The sequence below is a fragment of the Pseudophryne corroboree genome, chromosome 9 (assembly GCF_028390025.1).
Source record: "Pseudophryne corroboree isolate aPseCor3 chromosome 9, aPseCor3.hap2, whole genome shotgun sequence".
In the NCBI taxonomy this organism is placed as follows: domain Eukaryota; kingdom Metazoa; phylum Chordata; class Amphibia; order Anura; family Myobatrachidae; genus Pseudophryne; species Pseudophryne corroboree.
The window spans coordinates 337,414,142-337,438,910 of record NC_086452.1 but is presented as its reverse complement, the minus strand read 5'-3'; the positions used below and the strand labels follow the sequence as shown (position 1 = coordinate 337,438,910).

General features: G+C 47.1%; 1 protein-coding gene across 3 annotated transcripts in view; it reads right to left on the bottom strand.

The window, feature by feature from the left end:
- Nucleotides 1-24,769, bottom strand: part of CFAP92 (cilia and flagella associated protein 92 (putative)) — a 567,578-nt gene that overhangs the window by 318,132 nt on the left and 224,677 nt on the right. For all 3 annotated transcript variants that reach the window (XM_063940590.1, XM_063940589.1, XM_063940591.1), the window contains exons 7-8: nucleotides 23,365-23,513; nucleotides 9,896-10,006 (exon numbers count right to left, since the gene is read on the bottom strand). In XM_063940590.1, the coding sequence (XP_063796660.1) occupies nucleotides 9,896-10,006; nucleotides 23,365-23,513 (260 nt within the window). The remainder of the gene's footprint in view (nucleotides 1-9,895; nucleotides 10,007-23,364; nucleotides 23,514-24,769) is intronic.

Genomic DNA, 24,769 nt, shown 5'->3' with positions numbered 1-24,769 from the left:
TTTTTGTTTTATAGTAAACAAATTACAAAGAAAAAAACACCTGTATTAAGAAAAATAAAGTAGAGGTCTTTGGGGGTCATTCCGAGTTGTTCGCTCGTTATTTTTTTCTCGCAACGGAGCGATTAGTCGCTAATGCGCATGCGCAATGTCCACAGTGCGACTGCGCCAAGTAAATTTGCTATGCAGTTAGGTATTTTACTCACGGCATTACGAGGTTTTTTCTTCGTTCTGGTGATCCTAATGTGATTGACAGGAAGTGGGTGTTTCTGGGCGGAAACTGGCCGTTTTATGGGTGTGTGCGAAAAAACGCTACCGTTTCTGGGAAAAACGCGGGAGTGGCTGGAGAAACGGAGGAGTGTCTGGGCGAACGCTGGGTGTGTTTGTGACGTCAAACCAGGAACGTAACAGACTGAACTGATCGCAGATGCCGAGTAAGTGTGGAGCTACTCAGAAACTGCTAAGAAGTGTCTATTCGTAATTCTGCTAATCTTTCGTTCGCAATTTTGATAAGCTAAGATTCACTCCCAGTAGGCGGCGGCTTAGCATGTGCAAAGCTGCTAAAAGCAGCTTGCGAGCGAACAACTCGGAATGAGGGCCTTTGTTACATGATTGGTGAAAAATGTATAACAGACCTTCCAACCATCCTGATGTCCTACCTGTGGGGCACAGCTTTCCACTTGGAGTGGGGGGCAAGGTTGGGAGGTTAGATACAATTTGCACTAAACCTATTAACGACTACATAGTCACACAAGGCTCCAATGCTTCGTACACTGTACATTCTTCATTCCACACCGAGACACTGGTCCTAGTGATTGAATAGACTGTTATTGATAACCCTGAAGAACTCCAGCTTCGCTCTGCAATGGATGACTATTTCAGTAGTCTCATTATACAGCAAAATGACACTATGGGAGCAGGGATGGCGCAAGGTTTCAGAGCACCATAGGCAACATTTCACCCACCACTCATGATCTCTTCTATTCATAATATGCCACATAACAGTGTCCCAAATTTATAATGTCCCACACAGCAGTGTCCCAATATATGTCAGCACCCATTAAACACCCCCACCCCAGACACACACATGCACAAATGCACACTCAACCGGCCAGAACTCATTAACCTTTCCTCTCCCCCCCTCCCCCCCCACCACACACACACCAACCCTGCGGCACTCATAAACACACACACAAGCACCCTGAACATGCACTTACCCACCCATGAATCTTTTCTACTCACCAAAAAGTCAGAACTGGTATACCTTACCAGACTCATTCAGCAGCAGCAGCATCTCCTAGTCTTATCTAGTGGGGTGCATACCTCCCAACATTCTTGTGCTGTAAAAAGGGACTGGCGCCGAAAAGGGGGTGTGGCCTACTGGAAAGGGGTGTGGCTTAGTGCGGGTGACACGTTCACGAGCCACGCCTCCAAATTTTGTCACAGTGGAGGCACGGGCAGCACTCTGTGAGCCGCTTGCCATGACCCCAGTCCCTCACTGGAATAGACGCTGTGCGCATGTGCACAGCGTCTATTCTCCGCTGCTCTGCTCTGAACTGAGGAGAGCAGCAAGTGATCAGGAGCCTCCCAACTGTTCCCCCCAACCGCGGGACACTGCGGCCCGCGGGAGGGACAGCGGGACAGACCCAAAAAAACGGGACTGTCCCGCGAAAATCGGGACAGTTGGGAGGTATGGGGGTGGAGCATTTTATCTGACTGAGCTTCTTGGTGGACTCAGGAATGCCCTCCAGTGGCCGGCACCCTTAGGCAGGTGCCTACAGCTGCCTAATGGTAAAGCCAGCCCTGTATGGGAGGCACACACATTTTAGAATTATAGGCAAAGAAACAGAGCAAAGCAGAAAAGTAATCGCTCTTGTAAAAGATCAAGGGGTATATGCAATTGCGGTCGAATTCCGGCTGGAATTCGACCGTTTTTAAATTCGACACAATTCGACAGTCACATACCCTCCCGCCGGGACCCGAATTCGACATATTCAATAAAAAACGGATTCGACAGTCCCGCTGTCGAAAAACGGACCAATTTGACGGATAGTGTGCGTCCTGGATTCGACTTTTTGGACGGCACAAAAGTGTTTAAAAAACCCAGAAAAAAATTGAGTGGGGTCCCCCCTCCTAAGCATAACCAGCCTCGGGCTCTTCGAGCCGGTCCTGGTTGTAAAAATACGGGGGGGAAATTAACAGGGGATCCCCCGTATTTTTACAACCAGCACCGGGCTCTGCGTCCGGTCCTGGTGCAAAAAATACGGGAGACAAAAAGCGTAGGGGTCCCCCGTATTTTTAACACCAGCACCGGGCTCCACTAGCTGGAGAGATAATGCCACAGCCGGGGGACACTTTTACACCGGTCCCTGCGACCGTGGTATTAAATCCCCAACTAGTCACCCCTGGCCGGGGTACCCTGGAGGAGTGGGGACCCCTTAAATCAAGGGGTCCCCCCCCTCCAGCCACCCAAGGGCCAGGGGTGAAGCCCGAGGCTTTCCCCCCCATCCAAGGGCTGCGGATGGGGGGCCGATAGCCTTGTGTCAAATAATAGAGTATTGTTTTTTTGTAGCAGAACTACAAGTCCCAGCAAGCCTCCCCCGCAAGCTGGTACTTGGAGAACCACAAGTACCAGCATGCGGGGGGGAAACGGGCCAGCTGGTACCTGTAGTTCTACTGCAAAAAAATACCCAAATAAAAACAGTACACAGACACCGTGAAAGTAAAACTTTATTACATACATGCATACCGACACACACATACTTACCTATGTTGACACGAGGTTCGGTCCACTTCTCCAAGTAGAATCCACGGTGTACCTGAAAATAAAATTATACTCACAACACTCCAGTGTAGATCTGTCCTCTTCTCTTTATAATCCACGTACTTGGCAAAAAAACAAACCGCATTACCCGATCCAGGCACTGAAAGGGGTCCCATGTTTACACATGGGACCCCTTTCCCCGAATGCCGGGACCCCCCGCGACTTCTGTCACAGAGGGTCCCTTCAGCCAATCAGGGAGCGCCACGTCGTGGCACTCTCCTGATTGGCTGTGCGCGTCTGAGTTGTCAGACGGCATATCGCAAAGCCGCTCCATTATCTTCAATGGTGAGAACTTTGCGGTCAGCGGTGAGGTTACTCGCGGTCAGCGGCTGACCGCGAGTAACCTCACCGCTGACCGCAAAGTTCCCACCATTGAAGATAATGCAGCGGTATGTGCTATGCGCGTCTGACAGCTCAGACGCGCACAGCCAATACGGAGAGTGCCACGACGTGGCGCTCCCTGATTGGCTGAAGGGACCCTCTGTGACAGGAGTCATGTGGGGTCCCGGCATTCGGGAAAAGGGGTCCCATGTGTAAACATGGGACCCCTTTCAGTGCCTGGATCGGGTAATGCGGTTTGTTTTTTTGCCAAGTACGTGGATTATACAGAGAAGAGGACAGATGCTACACAGGATTTTTGTGAGTATAATTTTATTTTCAGGTACACCGTGGATTCTACTTGGAGAAGTGGACCGAACCTCGTGTCAACATAGGTAAGTATGTGTGTGTCAGTATGCATGTATGTAATAAAGTTTTACTTTCACGGTGTCTGTGTACTGTTTTTATTTGGGTATTTTTTTTGCAGTAGAACTACAGGTACCAGCGGGCCCGTTTCCCCCCCACATGCTGGTACTTGTGGTTCTCCAAGTACCAGCTTGCGGGGGGGGGGGCTTGCTGGGACTTGTAGTTCTGCTACAAAAAACAATACTCTTTTATTTGACACAAGGCTATCAGCCCCCCATCCGCAGCCCTTGGATGGGGGGGGGAGACAGCCTCTGGCTTCACCCCTGGCCCTTGGGTGGCTGGAGGGGGGGACCCTTGATTTAAGGGGTCCCCACTCCTCCAGGGTACCCCGGCCAGGGGTGACTAGTTGGGGATTTAATGCCACGGCCGCAGGGACCGGTGTAAAAGTGTACACCGAATGTGGCATTATCTCTCCAGCTAGTGGAGCCCGGTGCTGGTGTTAAAAATACGGGGGACCCCTACGCTTTTTGTCCCCCGTATTTTTTGCACCAGGACCGGACGCAGAGCCCGAGGCTGGTTATGCTTCGGAGGGGGGACCCCACGCATTTTTTTCAAGATTTTTAACCCATTCCCACCCCTTCCCACTGAAAAGCATGCTCTGATCTCTTCATATTATTTTAGTCAGTAAAAAAAAAAATATTCTTTTAAAAAATATATAAATAATACTTGTGGCTCCTAATAGACAAACCAAGTAGATAATCCCTTCTAATATAAATAGATATGCTATTAGCAACAAAAAAAACCACAAAAAAAAACATGTTTTTAAAAAAAATTATTAGATTCCGCCACCAAAATGAGGCGGACTGAAATTGACGAAATGACTGTCGAAAAGCACTGTTGTCGAATTGACATTCTTCAATTGAATATACTTTTGTCGAAAAGCCGCATTTTTACCATTGCAGACATGTCGAATTTGACAACTGTCGAATTTCAAAAAGTCAAATCTGAAACGGACGTTTTTTTGTCGAAAAGTACTGTATTGCATTGTCAAATTTTTTTTTTGTGTCGAAAATGTCCCGTTTTTCGATATTTGCGGCAATTCGACTGCAATTGCATATACCCCCAAATCTCTAGAAATGATACAAAGTGCCCCTCGATAAAGATACCTACATTGAACTGGCAGACATAAAGGCCACTCTAAATAGATAAACAATAATAGGATTTTAATTACCTACCAGCAAATCCTTTTCTCGTATGCCATAGAGGATGCTGGGGTCCACATTAGTACCATGGGGTATAGACGGGTCCACTAGGAGCCACTGGTACTTTAAGAGTTTGAGAGTGTGGGCTGGCTCCTCCCTCTATGCCCCTCCTACCAGACTCAGTATAGAAACTGTGCCCGAGGAGATGGACAACTTCGAGAGAAGGATTTTACACAGATAGTGGCGAGATTCACACCAGCTCACACACAAGGCAAACCAAGCTAACTAGCTTGAAACATCAGCAACGGCTGAACAATATTACTTACCAAGTAACAAAACAGTACTTAACCAAGAACTAAGCAGTACTGAACTAAGTAACCAGTACAGGATCACAAAGCGCTAGGCGGGCGCCCAGCATCCTCTACGGACTATGAGAAAAAGATTTACCGGTAGGTAATTAAAATCCTATTTTCTCTTACGTCCTAGAGGATGCTGGGATCCACATTAGTACCATGGGGATGTACCAAAGCTTCCAGAACGGGAGGGAGAGTGCGGAGGCTCCTGCAGAATTTACTGACCAAACTTCAGGTCCTCAGAGGCCAAAGTATCAAACTTGTAGAAACTTTGCAAACGTGTTCGACCCAGACCAAGTAGCCGCTCGGCAAAGCTGTAAAGCCAAGACACCTCGGGCAGCCGCCGAGGAAGAACCCACCTTACAAGTAGAGTGTGCCTTTATCAGACGTAGGACACGGCAATCCTGCCGTAGAATACGCATGATGGATAGTGAACCTGATCCAGCGAGAGATTGTCTGCTTAGAAGCAGGACACCAAAATTTCTTGGGATCATACAGGACAAACAGAGAGTCCGATTTTCTGTGACGAGCAGTTCTCTTCACATAGATTTTCAGAGCCCTTACAACATCCAAGGACTTTGATGAAACTGAGGAGTCAGTAGCAACTGGCACCACAATAGGTTGGTTGATATGAAATCAAGACACAACCTTCGGAAGGAACTGCGGACGTGTCCGGAGCTCAGCTCTATCTTCATGGAAGATCAAGTAGGGGCTGTTACAAGACAAAGCCCCCAACTCCAACACACGTCTAGCAGAAGCTAAGGCCAACAAAGTGACAGCCTTCCACGTGAGAAATTTGACCTCAACCTCTGGTAGAGGCTGGAACCAATCTGATTGGAGGAACTGTAACACAACGTTAAGATCCCAAGGAGCCGTAGGCGGCACATAGGGAGGCTGGATGTGCAGAACCCCTTTCACAAAAGTCTGAACATCAGGGAGGGAAGCCAACTGTTTCAGGAAGAAAATGGATAGGGACGAAATCTGGACCTTTACAGATCCCAACCTCAGGCCCCTATCCACACCTGCTTGCAGGAAGAGGAGAAACAGTCCCAGTTGAAACTCCACCGTAGGAAACTTCTTGGACTCACACCAAGGGGGTAATTCTGAGTTGATCGCAGCAGGATTTTTATTAGCAATTGGGCAAAACCATTTGCACTGCAGGGGGAGCAGATATAACATGTGCAGAGAGAGTTAAATTTGGGTGGGGTGTATTCAAACTGAAATCTAAATTGCAGTGTAAAAATAAAGCAGCCAGTATTTACCCTGCACAGAAACAAAATAACCCACCCAAATCTAACTCTCTCTGCAAATGTTATATCTGCCCCCCCCTCCAGTGCACATGGTTTTGCCCATTTCCTAACAAACTTGCTGCTGCGATCAACTCAGAATTACCCCCCAAGATACATATTTTTTTCAAATACGATGGTAATGTTTAGACGTTACTCCATTCCTAGCCTGTATCAGGATAGGAATAACCTTGGTCGGAAAGCCCTTCCGAGCTTATATATGGCGTTCAACCTCCATGCCGTCAAACGTAGCCGCGGTAAGTCTTGATAAGCGAACGGCGCCTGCTGCAGCAGGTCCTCCCGAAGAGGAAGAGGCCTCGGCTCTTCTAGCAGTAGATCCAGAAGATCCGCGTACCAAGTCCTTCTTGGTCAGTCTGAAGCAATGAGGATTGCCTGAACTCTTGTTCTCCTTATGAGTTTACACTGACTGGAACACCCACGGACTCACTAGGGCGTCCACCGCCACTGCTTGCGGGTCCCTCGACCTAGAACAATACCTCCGAAGCCTCTTGTTGAGACAAGAGGCCATCATGTCTATTTGGGGTAACCCCCAAAGGTCTGTTATTTCCATGAACACCTCCGGATGGAGACCCCACTCCCCTGGATGGAGATCGTGTCTGCTGAGGAAGTCTGCTTCCCAGCTGTACACTCCCGTAATGAAGATTGCTGAGAGTGCCAACGTGTGTCTTTATGCCCAGAGGATGATTCTTGTCACCTCCGACATTGCAGCTTTGCTCTTCGTTCCGCCTTGTCGGTTTATGTAGGCTACTGTTGTTACATTGTCCGACTGCACTTGAATGGCCCGATTTCTTAGTAGATGGGCCACCTGAAGAAGACTGTTGTAGACGGCTCTTAGTTCCAGGATGTTGATGGGCAGGCCGGCTTCCAGACTTGACCACCTTCCTTGGAATGTTACTCCTTGAGTGACTGCTCCCCAGCCCTGTAGGCTCGCATCCGTGGTTAGAAGGACCCATTCCTGAATCCCCGAACCTGCGGCCCTCCAGAAGGTGAGGTAATTGTTCAGGAAATCCCGGCCCATAGCTTGTATCACCAAAGCCTTTTCCTGCGGAAGAAACACCCTCTGCACTTATGTGTCTAGGATCATTCCCAGAAAGGACAACCTCTGGGTTGGTTCCAAATGTGACTTTGGAAGGTTCAGAATCCAACTGTGGATCTTGAGGAGGCGGGTTGTGAGAACAATGGACTGCAGCAGCTTCTCCTTGGACGATGCCTTTATCAGCAGATCGTCCAGATATGGAATGATGTTCACCCCTTGTTTGCGGAGGAGAACCATCATCTCTGCCATCACCTTGGTAAACACCCTCGGTGCTGTGGAGAAGCCGAATGGCAGGGCCTGGAACTGGAAATGACAGTCCAGTAATGCGAAACGGAGATAAGCCTGATGCGGCAGCCAGATCGGAATGTGGAGGTACACATCCTTGATATCCAGGGATACCAGGAATTCCCCCTCTTCCAGACCTGATATCACCGCCCTGAGAGACTCCATCTTGAACTTGAACTCCTTTAGAAAGGGGTTCAAAGATTTTAGAGTCAGAATCGGCCTGACCGAACCTTAGCGAGGCTTTTTTATTTTCAGTGAAAAAAGCTTCCTCGACCTGCTCAGGTGTGGTATCATGAATATGCAACACATCCCTGATAGCCTCTATCAACAATTGCACCCCCTTTGCAAGAGATGCAGACCCCCGCAACACATTCCCATCACTGTCTGTGGTTTCAGAATCGGTATCCGTGTCATCCTGCGTGACATGCACAAGCGCATGTTTGTGGGGGTATATAGCGGAGCAACCTGAGGTACCAGAATCGGGCCATACTGCCATAGAGTTCTGTAATACCTGGGTTGCAGATTCATTACTTGCAACCCTGTCAGAAATATGAGAAATCCAAGATTTGATAGAGGAAACCACTCAGGCTCCCTTGCTGGTATCTGTGCTAAACCAGTGCTATCCTGATTACATGGAATGGGATCATCCTGGGAGGACAAATCCTCAGCAGCATATGACACAGTGTCCCTGGACATAGCTAAAGGAGACCAGCAAACACTCTACACACACAGGTGAGGGCAGACAGAGTTTCCCACCCAAGAATGGCAAGAGAGACACAGAGATTGGAGCCAACCCACACACATCGCTTTTACCAAAGGGAGACCCCTTGTCAGCGCTGACTGTGCACCTTAATAGGATACACAGTCATACTGCAGCCTCCCCCCCCCGCCCTCCCCCTTCTACAACCCCCTGGTACAGTTTACAGATATCTGGAGTTGCTGTGGAGGGACCTGATTCTCCTTGTCAGCGCTGTGCAGGCAGAAAAATGGCGCTGAACACTGCTGGGTTCGCTCTGAGGAGAAGCTCCGCCCCCTTAATGGCGCTGTCTTCCCGCTCTTCTTCAGATTATACTGGCCTGAGGATTTAGTGCTGGCTGAGGTCCGGGGACCCCGACAGGCTACTGTACCAGTGTAGGGTGTCACGCTGGCTCAGGGCGCCCCTCACAGCGCTGCACCATGTACCGTTGAGCCATCCCCAGAGCGCAGATAATACTGCGCTCCTACCCTGTGCCGCCATCTTCACACCGACCCCCCGCTTGCTGGGGGGTTGGTGTCTCACTCGCAACCGATTCTTCAGCTCTGCAAGGGGGGTGGCGGCATGCTGCTGGGGCGAGCGGTCCCCTGTGGCGGAGAATGATCAGACCCCTCTGGAGCTCCGTGTCCAGTCAGTGGAGACAGTGGCTCAGACCCCGCAGGGCGGACACTTCTCCCCCCCTCAGTCCCTCGCTGCAGGGAGGCTGATGCCAGCAACCTCCCTGTAAAATAATAAACTCTAAAAAAAACATTTTTACCAGGAAAACTCAGGCGAGCTCCCCTAGCTGTGACCGGCTCCTCCGGGCACATTTTCTAAACTGAGTCTGGTAGGAGGGGCACAGAGGGAGGAGCCAGCGAACACTCTCAAACTCTTAAAGTGCCAATGGCTCCTGGTGGTCCGGTCTATACCCCATGGTACTAATGTGGACCCCAGCATCCTCTAGGACGTAAGAGAAATAAAAATATTTTGTCCAGTTGATGTTGCTCTCGTCCATCATTGTACTGTAGGTAGTCATGACAAATTTAAAACTTTGCAAAAGTAAGAAAGGTCACGCCACATTGGTGGTTGTCACGCAAGATACGTAACATAGGGGCATGCCCAGCACTTCTGAAGTGCATGGCTGAACCAACCCACCCCCCTTCCAGTTCATGAACCACAACTCACCACAAGGAGGCAGAACAAACTACCCCACACCCGGAAAGTCAGGTCAAACTGAGAAGGCAGTTCCCTCACATCAGGGACTGGGCTGTTGGGAAATATGTAGCATGTGAAAAGGTGGATAAATCGGAAATAAGCATTCCATGGGTGGAATTCAAATGTTTGAAAAGTCTGTTAGGTGTCTGTTTTTTCCAGTCTATTGGATAGGAAAAAACAGGCTCCCAACTGACTTTTCAAACATTTGAATCTCCCCCCATATATGTTTGGTAAACAAAAAACAGAGAAATGTCTTTACCTGCAGTAAGTGGCACGAAACGAACATCCAAAGTCAAACACTTCCGTTCTCTTTGCAGTAATTGAGCACTTGCATCTTTTTCATGCTTCTCTGTTACTGAATATTTCCTGACTAGATAAATAAAAGAATAGATAAGTGATATGGACAGGATAAGCTTAAGTGGGCCAAAAAATAGCTACCCACACTTTTGTGTCACGACATGTTTAGCTGTTTGTAAAGAAAATGAGGAGGAGCGCAAACATGTTCAATTATCCAAATAATAGGATTTTGATACCTACCGGTAAATCCTTTTCTCCTAGTCCGTAGAGGATGCTGGGGACGACATCAAGACCATGGGGTATAGACGGGATCCGCAGGAGACATGGGCACTCTAAAGACTTTTCATTGGGTGTGAACTGGCTCCTCCCTCTATGCCCCTCCTCCAGACCTCAGTTGTAGGAACTGTGCCCAGGGAGACTGGCATTTCGAGGAAAAGAATTACTTAACTAGTGGTGAGATATCTACCAACTCACCCCCTTAACCATGCCGCACACATGGCATTCAACATAACACGCCAACAGGCATGAACCAATTGCAGCAACATGCTGAAACTAAGATAACACAACTTGTGTAACTGTAATAACTAAACTGCAGGTAAAATACGCACTGGGACGGGCGCCCAGCATCCTCTATGGACTAGGAGAAAAGGATTTACCGGTAGGTATCAAAATCCTATTTTCTCATACGTCCTAGAGGATGCTGGGGACGACATCAAGACCATGGGGTCTATACCAAAGCTCCAGTACGGGCGGGAGAGTGCGGACGACCCTGCAGCACCGATTGACCAAACTTGAGGTCCTCATCGGCCAAGGTGTCAAACCTGTAGAACTTAGCAAATGTGTTTAACCCTGACCAAGTAGCTGCGCGGCAAAGTTGTAATGCCGAGAGCCCCCGGGCAGCCGCCCAGGATGAGCCCACCTTCCTAATGGAGTGGGCCTTTACCGACGTCGGTAACGGCAATCCAGCTGTAATATGAGCTTGCTGAATCGTATTTCTGATCCAACGTGCAATAGTCTGGTTGGAAGCAGGACAACCAATCTTGTTGTGAGCATACATGACAAACAGTCTCTGTTTTCCGTATACGAGCCGTTCTAGCAACATAAATTTTCAAAGCTCTAACAACATCTAGAGATTTTGAATCAGTGAATGTGTCAGTAACTACTGGCACTACAATAGGTTGGTTTATGTGGAAAGATGAAACCACCTTCGGAAGAAAATGTTGACGAGTCCTCAACTCTGCCCTATCTTCATGGAAGATCAGGTAAGGGCTCTTGTGAGACAAGGCCCCCAATTCACACACACGCCTTGCGGATGCCAAAGTCAAAAGCATTACCACTTTCCAAGTGAGAAACTTCAACTCTATCTTTTGTAGAGGCTCAAACCAATCCGATTGAAGGAACTGCAATACCACGTTAAGGTCCCATGGTGCCACTGGAGGCACGAATGGAGGCTGGATGTGCAGAACCCCTTTCACGAAGGTCTGAACTTCTGGAAGAGAGGCCAATTGTTTTTGGAAGAACACTGACAAGGCCGAAATCTGGACCTTGATTGATCCCAATCGGAGGCCCGCCTCCACACCATCCTGCAAAAAATGGAGAAAACGTCCTAAGTGAAACTCTTCCGTAGGAGCTTTCTTGGATTCACACCAAGACACATATTTTCTCCAAATATGGTGGTAATGTTTCGACGTTACTCCCTTTCTGACCTGAATAAGGGTGGGGATGACTTCCTTGGGAATACCCTTCCTGGCTAGGATATGGCGCTCAACAGCCATACTGTCAAACGTAGCTGCGGTAAGTCTTGGTACACGCACGGCCCCTGCTGCAGTAGGTCCTCTCGAGGAGGAAGAGGCCGAGGATCTTCTATGAGCAACTGCTGAAGATCTGGGTACCAAGCCCTCCTTGGCCAGTCTGGGGCAATGAAGATTGCTCAAACCCTTGTTTTTCTTATGATCCTGAGTACTTTTGGGATCAGCGGAAGTGGAGGGAAGACATACATTGACGGAAAAACCCACTGGGTTACCAGTGCATCCACTGCTACTGCTTGAGGGTCTCTCGACCTGGAACAGTATCTCTGAAGCTTCTTGTTGAGACGAGACGCCATCATGTCTATTTGAGGAACTCCCCAAAGACTTGTCACCTCTGCGAAGACTTCTTGGTGGAGGCCCCACTCTCCTGGATGGAGATCGTGTCTGCTGAGGAAGTCTGCTTCCCAGTTGTCTACTCCCGGAATGAATATTGCCGACACAGCTTGTAGATGTTTTTCTGCCCAGCGGAGGATTTTTGTCACCTCTGCCATTGCCGCTCTGCTTTTCGTTCCGCCCAGCCTGTTTATGTATGCGACTGCTGTTACATAGTCCGCCTGGATTTGCACGGGACGGTCTTGAAGAAGATGTATCGCTTGTTGAAGGCCGTTGTAAATGGCTCTTAGCTCCAGAACATTTATGTGAAGGCAGGCTTCCTAATGTGACCAATGTCCCTGGAAGTTTTCTCCCTGAGAGACTGCTCCCCAGCCTCGGAGACTTGCATCCGTGGTTACCAGGACCCAGTCCTGAATACCGAACCTGCATCCCTCTAGCAGGTGAGAGCTGTGCAACCACCACAGGAGCGAAATCCTGGTTCTTGACGACAGGATTATCTTTCTGTGCATGTGTAGGTGTGACCCCGACCACTTGTCCAACAGGTCCCACTGGAATACTCTGGCATGGAACCTGCCAAACTGTATGGCCTCGTAGGCCGCCACCATCTTCCCCAACAACCGAATGCACTGATGGATCTACACGCTTGATGGTTTCAATATCTGTTTTGCCATTTTCTGGATTTCCAGAGCCTTTTCCAGCGGAAGAAATACCCTCTGAACTTCTGTGTCCAGAATCATCCCGAGGAAAGACAACCTTGTCGTCGGTTCCAATTGTGGCTTTGGGTAATTTATGATCCACCCGTGTTGTTGGAGTATTGACAGAGAGAGCGATATGTTTTGTAACAACTGCTCCCTGGATCTCGCCTTTATCAGGAGATCATCCAGATAAGGAATTATATTGACTACTTTCTGACGAAGGAGGACCATCATCTCCGCCATCACCTTGGTGAATACCCTCGGCGCCGTGGAGAGACCGAAAGGCAACGTCTGGAATTGGTAATGGCAATCCTGAACCGCGAATCTCAGATAAGCCTGGTGAGGAGGATAAATGGGAACATGCAGGTAAGCATCCTCTATGTCCACCGACACCAAGTAGTCCCCCTCCTCCAGACTGGCAATCACCGCCCGAAGTGATTCAATCTTGAACTTTAACCTTTTTAGGTAACAATTCCGATCTTTTAGATTTAGGATCGGTCTGACCGAGCCGTCCGGCTTCGGAACAACAAAGAGGCTGGATTAAAAACCCCTCACTTGTTGAGACGACGGTACCAGGACTACTAGGCATTTGCGGGTAATAGGTCTTTTTTTGCCGGTGCAGGCGCAGAGGGCAAAAACGTCGACTTACCTGCGGTAGCCGCTGAGACTAACGCTGGATGCACTCCCATATAAAGGTGAGGCCTTATTTGGCGATGGCCTGGATGGCCATCGCCAAATAAGGCCTCACCTTTATATGGGAGTGCCTCCATGTTTCTTTTGGAATCAGCATCCGCGTTCCACTGGCGAATCCACAACGCCCACCTAGCCGATACTGCCATGGTAGCGGCCTGTGAACTCAATAGTCCAATATCCTTCACTGCTTCCAGCATGTAGGCGGCAGCGTCTTTGATATTCCCTAACTCAAGGAGTATCTCATCTTTATCAATCGTGTCAATTTCTGAGGACACGCTTTCTGACCATTTTTCAATAGCGCGACTCACCCAAGCGCAGGCAATAGTGGGCCTGATCAGTGTACCATTGGTAACATAAATGGATTTCAATGTTGTTTCCATTCTGCGGTCTGCCGGATCTTTAAGAGAAGCGGTGCCAGGAGCAGGGAGAATCACCTTCTTTGTCAACCTGGAAAGTGCACTGTCTAACACAGGGGGTGACTCCCATTTTTTCCTGTCCTCAGCCGGGAAAGGATAAGCTATGTGAATCCTTTTGGGAATACAAATTTTTTTATCAGGATTCACCCACATCCCTTCAAACAGAGCATTTAGTTAGTGTGAAGGAGGGAACGTGACTTTGGATTTCTTTTCCTTACATAAATAAGCTTTCTCCTGAGGTACAGGAGTGGTTTCTGTAACCTCCAACACGTCCCTTATAGCCACAATCATATATTGTATATTTTTTGCCAATTTATGATCTATCTCTCTGGATTCACTATTGTCGACACAAGAATCAGAGTCCGTGTCGGTATCAGTGTTTAAAACATTTGCAAATGGTCTCTTATGTGACCCAGAGGGGCCACCCGCATAAGGAATAACAGCATCCTGAAAAATCACATCTTCCACAGATTTTCTCCAGCATGCAGCCTAAAGGGCCCTACACACTGGCCGATTTTTTGAAAGATATGAACGATCTCGTTCATAAATGAACGAGAACTCGTTCATATCTTTCAGTGTGGAGACTCCTGCGATGAACGATGCGCGGCCCCGCGCTCGTTCATCGCTGGTCTCCCGTCGGCTGTGCATGCAGGCCAATATGGACGATCTCGTCCATATTTGCCTGCACTTCAATGCAGCCGCGTGACGGGGGGAGTGAAGAAACTTCACTCCCCCCGTCACTGCCCCCCAGCCGCCGGGTCGCTCATCGGCCGTATCCGCCGTCGGGCAGCTCGGCGGCGGGTCGGCCAGTGAGTAGGGCCCTTTAGATTCAAACTCCAAGCAAAAAAAGCGCTAAGCTTCAATGTGTGTCAGCTGTCTCAACTCAAATTGCTAAAATGCTTTATCAGTTCATTAATACTCCTCTCCTTATTAAGGACTGCCGCTCTCAAGTTATTGGGTGGTTGGTTCCCAATATATTTATTGTGACAAGAAAGAACTAAATTGAAAGCGCTGTCCACAATAAAGGATAGATAAAATTGTATTTATTTTGTATTGATAACTGTTAATATAAACACTTAAAAAGCTAAAACATAATATGTATATCTACAAAGCCTATTTCTTCAGTGATCCTTATCACAGGTACCTTGTGATTGCACCATACTTGCCTACCTGACCCTCTCCATGAGGGAGAAAATGCTCTGTTCCTGGACTTTCCTGGTAATGTATGATTGCCATCACCTGTGGTGAAACACCCTTCTTATCAATTAACTAGCTCACCACAGGTGATGGCAATCATACATTACCAGAAAAGTCCAGGAACAGAGCATTTTCTCCCTCATGGAGAGGGTCAGGTAGGCAAGTATGGATTGCACTGGTAATGAATACTAGATTGCTGATTAGAACAATATAGCATGCAATAGGTGCTCTAATTAGCTCCACAGTGAACAATTCTTAGTAGCAAATTATATTATTCAGCCTCCTAAATACTTAAGTACACTTATATGGAACACTTATTTTCACAGCCCAAACATATCTAGAGGAAATGCATATAGTTGATAAATGCTTTTTCACCTCCAGCTGGGACAGCGTAGTGATACAATGTGTCCAAAGTGTCTCTGCCTTAGAATCAGGCTGAATATGTAACAAAGAATCAAGTCTCCTATAGAAGCTTTCCAGCTGATTAGCTGCTGACAGGCGTCCCCGTCTAAGCATAAAATAATTATGGATGAGATTCTTATGAAATAAACTGATTGCACAGTAACTTGAATGTCCACTGCAGGTGAACTGTAGAGATAGCTTATCTCACCGGTTTGTGCAGCTACCACATCTCCCGCCGAGCTCCGTCTCTGCCGCACATAGCGCTCAGCGGCTCTATCACTGACGTCAGCGCTGTATTCCTCCCGTTGGTGTGGGTTGGATGCAAGCGTGCAAACAGCTTGGAGCGCAGAGATCCTCCGGCCAGTGGTTCAGAACTGCATCGGCTGTTATGCGCTTGGCCCGTAATGGCAGGGCGGCACAAGTTCTCACCGGCACCGGCGTTGGGAGAAGTGATGTCAGCTTTGCAGAAGCTCAAGTCCATATACAGGGGTAAAAACTTAACATGTTTCTCAGCCTGTTACCTGTGGCTGTTTCCTCAGAAGCCTTAGATTCAGACTTATCTAACCTTTGGTTAATCAGATGCATACTGTCACGTATCTCTTTCACCCATGCAGGCTCTTGGTGTGCCGGCAGCGCCACCACATTACAACTCTGTGTCCCTAAAATGGCTTCCTCCGGGGAGACATGCCTCAGACATGCCTCACACGTGTACAGCACACTCACAGACACACTGGGACTTATTTTGGGGACAGACCCACAGTAAAATCTGTCAGGGGGACACAGGATAGGAGCAGCCAGTTCACAATCCCAGCGCCAGTGTTGCCTGTGAACACAGTATGCCCACAGCCCAACAGCGCTTTTAAAAATAGTAATTTACACTACTAAATGCACCACAATCGCTTTGTGCCCCCCCTTAAAAGCACCCTGTACTTGTCAGAAGTGGAGGAGAGGACCAGCGTGTTCTCTGCAGCCTGAGGAGAGAGAGAAAATGGCGCTGAGCAGTGTGCTGGCTGCCTGAGGAAGAAGCTCCGCCCCTGCAATGGCGCGTCCTTACACTCAGTATACTTTCTAATATTTATACTGGCGGGGGTAGGGCTGTGCCAGCGGCATCTTATGCCCCCTTTTAGCCAGTTTGAGGTATTTTTCTTGCTGCCCAGGGCACCCCCTGCGCCCTGCCCCCTTCAGTGCCTTAGTGTGTGGGCAACAATGGCGAGCTGCGCTCCCGCCACCGCGCCATTGCTGCCCACACACACAGGCACTGAAGGCACACTCAGCCGTCACTTACTTGATTGAAGATCATTCTCATACTCACCTGTCTTCTGACTTCTGGCTCTGCGAGGGGGGTGACGGCGTGCTGTGGGAGTGAGCATCTAGACACGGCTAGCGTTCAGTACCCTTCAGGAGCTAATGGTGTCCTGTCAGCCAGAGCCATGAAACTTTTTAGGAAGTTGGTTCTGCTTCTGCCCCCTCAGCCCCACGAAGCAGGGAGTCTGATGCCAGCAGATCTCCCTGAAAATAAAAAACCTAACATAAGTCTTTTCAGAGAAACTCAGTAGAGCTCCTCAGAGTGCATCCAGTCAGCCTGGGCACATTTCTAAAACTGAGGTCTGGAGGAGGGGCATACAGGGAGGAGCCAGTTCACACCCAATGAAAAGTCTTTAGAGTGCCCATGTCTCCTGCGGATCCCGTCTATACCCCATGGTCTTGATGTCGTCCCCAGCATCCTCTAGGACGTATGAGAAATTTTTATATAAATCCCATACACAAGAGTTGGAGGCTTACATGTTATAAGTAAATACTGGCATAAAGCCAATTAAAAATGTTGTAGCATTGGTGTTTCTATAATGGGTGCAATGTGTGCGGTACACACGGGCCCCTGGGTCCAGGAGGGGGGTCCACACCGCACACATTGCACCCTTATTTTAATACTTACCTCTCCGGAGTCCAGCATCAGGCGCTGCAGCCACGGCAAAAATCTTCTCCAAAATGTGCAGTAGCGAATTTGGTCTCCAGAACATGGCGGGCGCCATGTTTACAGAGACCAGCGCATTCGCAGTAGACTCAGGCACGATGCCGGAGACTACTGCGCCATGGAGAGGAGGGGGCCACCCGGAGTCTGCACAGGGGCCCCCTCCTCTGTTATAATGCCCCTGAGTTGTAACATGAGGATCAGTATTCCAATATTGATGGCAAGGGTCACCATATACATCTATGGTTCACCACTACCAATAGGCGGGTTTTCGCCAGATACTAGCATTAAGATACCCATTGCTTTTTTTTACAAGTACTGTAGTGATAAAAGGAAATTAATAATAATAATGAAAAACTTTATTCTATGAATAAAGCATTTTTTAATTAACAATATTTTAATAAAAAGATTTAGATATTTTTTTCAATGCTTTTAGTTAGTCTGGGCTCTCAGTTCCCCCTCAGGCTGAGCTGGTGATGTTCACTATTAATCAATCTGGTTTACTAGGATAACAGGGGGTGTGGATTATTAGATCTATACTAATAAGGTCTACAGTCAATAGGTCGCCGACTAATGTTGACAGGGTCAAAAGGTCGACAGGGTCAAAAGATCGACATGGCATAGGTAGACCATAGAAAAGATCGACTGGGTCAAAAGTTCGACATGGACATGGTCGACAAAAAAAGGTACACAATTTTTTTTGGGCATTTTGACACTTTTCTGCCACAAATAAGCCCCATTAGTGTACCACTTCGCTCGCCATGCTTCGGGCAAGGTGCCTCGCTTTGCTACCGCTGTGTGTTCATGGGTCTTTCTGCCTTTGGTACTGTCTTCAGCAAGAAAAATGCATGCTTGATCGGGCTGAGATCAGTTGATTGACTCAGACATTGCTAAATATTCTTTGCCTTAAAAAACTCCTGGGTTGCTTTCACAGTATGTTTTGGGTCATTGTCCATCTGTACTGTGAAGCACCATCCAACCAATTTTTCAGAATTCGACTGAATCTTAGCAGACAGTATATCTATATACACTTCATCCGGCTGCTTCTGTCTTCTGTCCTATCATCAATAAATCCTAATGACCCAGTGCCATTGGAAGCCATGCAGGAACATGGCAACACACTGCCCCCACTGTGTTTTACAGATGATTTGGTATGCTTCAGATCATGAGTAAGTCCAAGCATTATCTATACTTTTTTCCCCCATCATTCTGGTACAGGTTAATCTTAGTTTCATCTATCCATAAGATAATGTTCCAGAACTGAGCTGGCTTTTTTAGATGTATTTTGACAAAGTCTAATCTGATCTTTCTATTTTTGAGCCTTATCAATGGTTTACACCTTGTGGTGAACCCTCTGTATTTGTTTTTCTGAAGTCTTCTCTTTATGGTACACTTGGACAATAATTAACCCTACGGATGTTGTGCAGTGTTTTTTCTTTATAATGGAAAGAATTCTACAATCATCCACCACTATTGTCTTCCGTGGATGTCCAGGCCTTTTTGTGTTGCTGAGCTCACTGGTATGTTCTTTTTTTTCTCAGAATGTACCAAACTGTTGATTTGGCCACTATCTCTCTGATTGATTTTTTTGTTTATGCACCTAGAGATAGTATTTTTAATTAGCATTAAGAACTCCTTTGACCACATGTTGTGTGACTGCACTTGGCATCAACTCCAGACCTTTTGCCTGCTTAATTGATGGAGACATAACAAAGGAAAAGCTCACAAATGTCCATTAAACAGCTTTTGAATCAATTGTCCAATTACTTTTGGTCCCTTGAAAAATAGGGTGTGACATATTAAACAACTGTAAAGCCCAATATACACAGGAGAGATGTGTGCTGAGCGAACCGCCGCTCAGCACAGCGCGATGTGTACTGAGCGATGCGGGGGAGGACGGGGGGGGGCGCTCATTTCCCCCAGCGGGTGAAATGAGCGATGTGCTAGATAGGCTCAATCTAGCAGCAGCGATAGCGATGTGCGGGGCCGCGCATCGCTATCGCTGAGGGGGCTACACACGAGTGATCTGTGCTTAAAATCTAAGCAATCTGGTTAGATTGCTTAGATTTTAAGCATGGATGTCTCCGTGAGTACCCCCCTTACCTCCTAAACCCTTCTTCCAATTTGGATGTGAATACTCTCACATTTAAGTTGATAGTCTGCATTTTTAAAACTATTTTCATTATAAAACTGTAACTTGAATATGTTTTTGAAAACAGCTAAAATTACAAAAATTATGTCAGTGTACAAAAATATATGGACCTAACTGTACATGGCAATTAGCTAAAATCACATTTAAACCTAAAACATATATTGAGTGATTTCAACCACACAAGACTGATAGTACCCAATATATGTACAGTATTCTGTTTCTTTTTAAGGAATTAGCCAAAAGAGATATGTTACATTACTTCATAGATATAACCAAGAGTCCCTTTCTATTTGAGATTTATACACGACTAAAATTTTCTATATCTATATAGTGCGGCCCATCTGACCACTGCCTCGTCCACCTACTCCTTACCTATACACAGAAGCTGAGAGCGGTTAAGCCTGTCGTCAAGACTGTTAAGAAATTGACCAATGAGGCCAAGATGAAGCTCCAGGCCTGCTTTGACTGCACGTAATGGGGGGTCTTCGAAGCCTCGGCAACCGACCTGAATGACCTGACAGACACTGTTACATCCTACGTCAGCTACTGTGAGGACATGTGTGTACCTACCAAGACTTACCGCATTTACAACAACAACAAGCCCTGAAGTTGCCCAGCTCAGGCAACTTCGTTGAGCCAAAGAGGAGGCCTATAGCAGCGGTGACAGAGCACTATACAACCGTACTAGGAACTCTCTGACTAAAGGAATCAGGCTAGCAAAAAAGCGGTTCTCGGACAAGCTGACAAATGATCTCTCCACCAATGACCCCATATCTGTATGGAAAGGAATGCAATCCATAACCAACTATAGGAAAACATCGAACTCCACCACCATGCACCAAGACCTAGCAGACTAACTGAACCACTTTTATTGCAGGTTCGCAAAAGAAGTGCCCTGCAACCCAAACAATCACCTCTACGATGCCCCGAACACCGACAGCCAACCCCAGGCACTGCAAGTCGCCCAAGAAGAGGTGGAGGCATTGTTCAAAAGGGCCAAACCCAGGAAATCTCCCGGTCCTGACGGAGTGCCACCATCTGCCCTAAGAGCATGTGCGGGTCAGCTCGCCCCCATATTCACCAAGATCCAACAAATTGCTGGAGCTACAGAAAGTCCCTTCCTGCCTCAAAAGGTCTACTATCGTCCTGGTCCCCAAGAAACCCTCTATCACGAACCTGAACGACTACAGGCCGATAGCACTGACGTCTGTGGTCATGAAAACGTTCGAGCGTCTGGTTTTGAATCACCTGAAAACTGTGACTGGCACCCAACTGGACCCCCTGCAGTTCGCCTATCGATCGAATCGGTGTGTCGAGGATGCAGTCAACCTGGGCCTGCACTACATTCTACAGCACCTAGACATTCCCGGTACCTACGCGAGGGTCCCGCTTGTCGATTTCAGCCCGGCCTTCAATACAATCGTCCCCAGCATCCTCCACCCCAAATTACTTCGCCTAGGGGTCCCAAAAGCTACCTGTTCCTGGATAGTAGAATTTCTGACAGATAGGACACAGGTGGTGAAAGCGGGAGAATTCACCTCTCAAGTGTGGTCCATTAGTACAGGGGCCCCTCAGGGCTGTGTCCTCTCACCCCTGCTCTTCTCCCTGTACACAAAGGACTGTACCCCAGAGGAGCAATCAGTAAAGATCATCAAATTCGCCGATGACACCACCGTCATCGGCCTCATCAAGGACGGGGGCGAATCGGCCTATAGACGGGAAGTAGACCGGTTGGCTCAGTGGTGCATCCACAACAACATTGAGCTCAACCCCCTCAAAACTGTCAAGATGATAGTGGACTTCAGGAAGAAGTCATCTAGCGCACCTCCGCTAACGATTGCTGACAGTGTGGTATCGCTAGTGGACTCCTTTAAGTTTCTAGGGACCACATTCTCCCGGGACCTTAAATGGGGGTCCAACGCTGACGTCACTGTTGCGAAAGCGCAGCAGAGGTTGTTCTTCCTCAGGCAACTAAGGAAGTTCAACATCCCACAGAAGCTTCTGCTCCTCTTCTACTCCGTGATTGTGGAGTCGGTATTGTGCTCCTCAATACTCGTATGGTACAGCTCCGCCAGCGCGAGGGACAGATGCAGGCTCCAAAAGGTGGTCAGAACCGCAGAGAAGATCATCTGGGCCGACCTTCCCTCAGTCCAGGACCTGTACCTGTCCAGAGCTAAAAAGCGGGCAATGAAAATAGTAAAAGACCAGCTACACCTTGGCCACAGCATGTTTAACTTGCTTCCTTAAGGCAGGCATTACAGGGCCGTCCCCGCCAGGTCCACCAGAAGCCGCAAAAGTTTCTTTCCCCAAGCGGTCCGCCTGCTGAACTCCTGAACATTGACTGACTAGACGTACATGTAACTCACTTGTGTCCCTACGGTATACCTATCTGTGTGACTTTACTTGCCCCCCAACCTGCTTATCTGTTACCTACTTGGCTGTTGTATAGCAAACCGAAGACAAATTCCTAGTATACGCAAGTATACCTGGCCAATAAAGCTGATTCTCATAATTGTGTAAGGTCTGTCCAATCACACAGTGTGGGATGGGACAGTCCTTAGCAATAGAGAAGCCTTCACCTGGACTCCATGTGATGAGTATGCAGCAGGGTGGGGGCTTAGCAGTGGACAACACTGCAGGACGGTGGAGAGAGGGGGCGGGATGGAGCAGAGCGGTACAGACTGGAGGGCAGGACGTAGTAGAGCAATGACGGGTGGTACGGGACAGAGCGGGGGACAAAAAAGAGCAGTGAAGGGTGGGGGCTGAATGGAGAGGACCAAGGAAACCTGGCATATCCGGGTCCCTTTTGTAGTGTATGATATATTTGATTGAAATATCCATGACTGGAATATATAGCTCACCTATTTAAGTGTAAACTGGTAAAACTATTAAGCTATTTACCCAGTTCATACATTAACAATTCTCTGATTACTATCTATACCCTCATTAGTGATCTGTGTGTCTGTTATTTTTAAATCTAAGTACTCACTAGACCAGTGGTTCGCAAACTTTTTTTAATCATGGCGCCCTAGAGTATCAGTATTTTTTCACGGCACCCCTAGGCCAAAAGCTTCTTTGAGAATTTTAGAAAACAATAATTAAGTTTATGTGTCATCCTTAGTTTCTTTAGTGTGGTGCTGGACAATATTTGCTTCTGTTTGTCCTCTTATTTAATAATTGGCAGCCACAAGCTCTGGTTTTGTCTATTACTTTGACCAAAAATAGTTTGAATTGGTCCTGGACCACAAATCCAAGGCACCCCTGCTAGTGTCCTGAGGTACCCTAGAGTGCCTAGGCACACAGTTTGGGAACTACTGTGCTAGACTTTAAACATTAATAATAAAAGTTGTATAAAACAACATTGAAGGGGGAAAAAAAGAGTATCCCAAAGAGTCTTCTTTGGCAATTTAACTTTTACATGGAGTCTAGGGAGCATCACCAATTCAATAAATGACCCTTTATATATTGTATGAAGTGTATCTGTTTATAGTTGGTAGCACATATTGTTCAAACTATTTTACAAGGAGCCCTGTGTAGAGTCAAAGCTTGCATCCTTTCTGCTAAGCAGCTATGCAGTAGCTTCTACAGCTGATTCGGGACGTCCACCACCTGTGTGTACTGAAGCGGGATTACTCTGACAAAATATGGCTTCTGAAACTGCTGTCCTGAATTTTATGCACGAGCACCTTTGTGTCTACAGTGTTGGAGGGTTTGAAATGTTACAGAACATGCTCACGCTATGATAACAACCTATCTACTTACTGACCTTTTGAAGACTGTGTGTCCAATTGATGTTTCTGTAAATAAGCTTTTCCATCTTTCTGGCTCCTTGATGATTTCTGCCTCTCCTTCCGTCCTGCTGGCAGGTTTTCTTTCCGATTCAAGGAAAATAAGTCAGTATTAAGTATTTCTGACCTGTCCGAAAGAGGATTGAAAAACAGTAAGAAAAGTATACACTTTTGAAAAGCAAACTGTTCATTGTATCTATAGTACTTGTCATTGTTTGTGACCACAAAATAATTGTCAAACAAGAAAAATCTACACAGTTATATACCGTATATGTATTGCAATACATTTTTTCAAACATCTTTATCCTACTGTATGATCTGATCTACAGGTCAACGCTTCATAATTCACCCTAAAAAAATAACTCCTTACATGTTGTGTGTGCACTTAAGTATGTACATAAACAATAAAGTAAAACAATTATAGTACACAATTAAAATAATATATAAAGTGAATGTCATACTCTGAGTGTCTTCCTCACTTATTGGACTACAGTATCTACCACTCCTATCGAAAGGTTCTAGACATTGCCAAACAGATTTACAATTCCTCCTCTCTGCACAAGCGATTTTTAATACATATAAACTGTTTCTTAACCCTCTCACACTCAACCCACCGGCAACTATCAGCTTCCTATTAAATACAAAATTGGTAAAAATCCTAAATGAGATGGTATAGTCTTCCTCAGCCACCCAATCAATTCCTATCCTGATCCCTCTGGCACCTTGTGTTCATTTAATCCCACAAATGAGGATGAAGTTACTACTATATTCTGGGCTTCTTACTCTACTACCTTTCCTTTTTATCCTATACCCTACCGGTATATCATACTATGTGGCAGATTTATTACGCCTGGTGAAGTGATAAAGTGAAAGGTGATAACGCACCAGCCTGTCAGACACTAAAGGGTCTATTTACTAAGCCTTAGATGGAGATAAAGTGGACGGAGATAAAGTACCAGCCAATCAGCTCCTACCTGCCATATCACAGACTGGGTGTGAAAAATGACAGGAGCTGATTGGCTGGTACTTTAACTCCGTCTACTTTATCTCCATCCAAGGCTTAATAAATAGGTCCCTATGTGTCATTTTTCAAACCCAGCCTGTAAATTGACTGTTAGGATTTGATGGTGCGTTATCACTTTCCACTTTATCACTTCACCAGGCTTAATAAATCTGCCTCTGAACCCCTAATCAGTATAGCTGTCTCCTGTGCTCATCTCAACTTTAAACTATGTAATGTTTCCTTAATAGTACCTTCACATGATTACTTAAGCATGCAGTGCTTCGTTCCTAGTCTGAAAAACACAATTCTGGCCATAACTCTCTCTCAAATTACTCTCCAATCTCTCAGATCCCTTGCCCCTCCAAGCTACTTGAGAGACT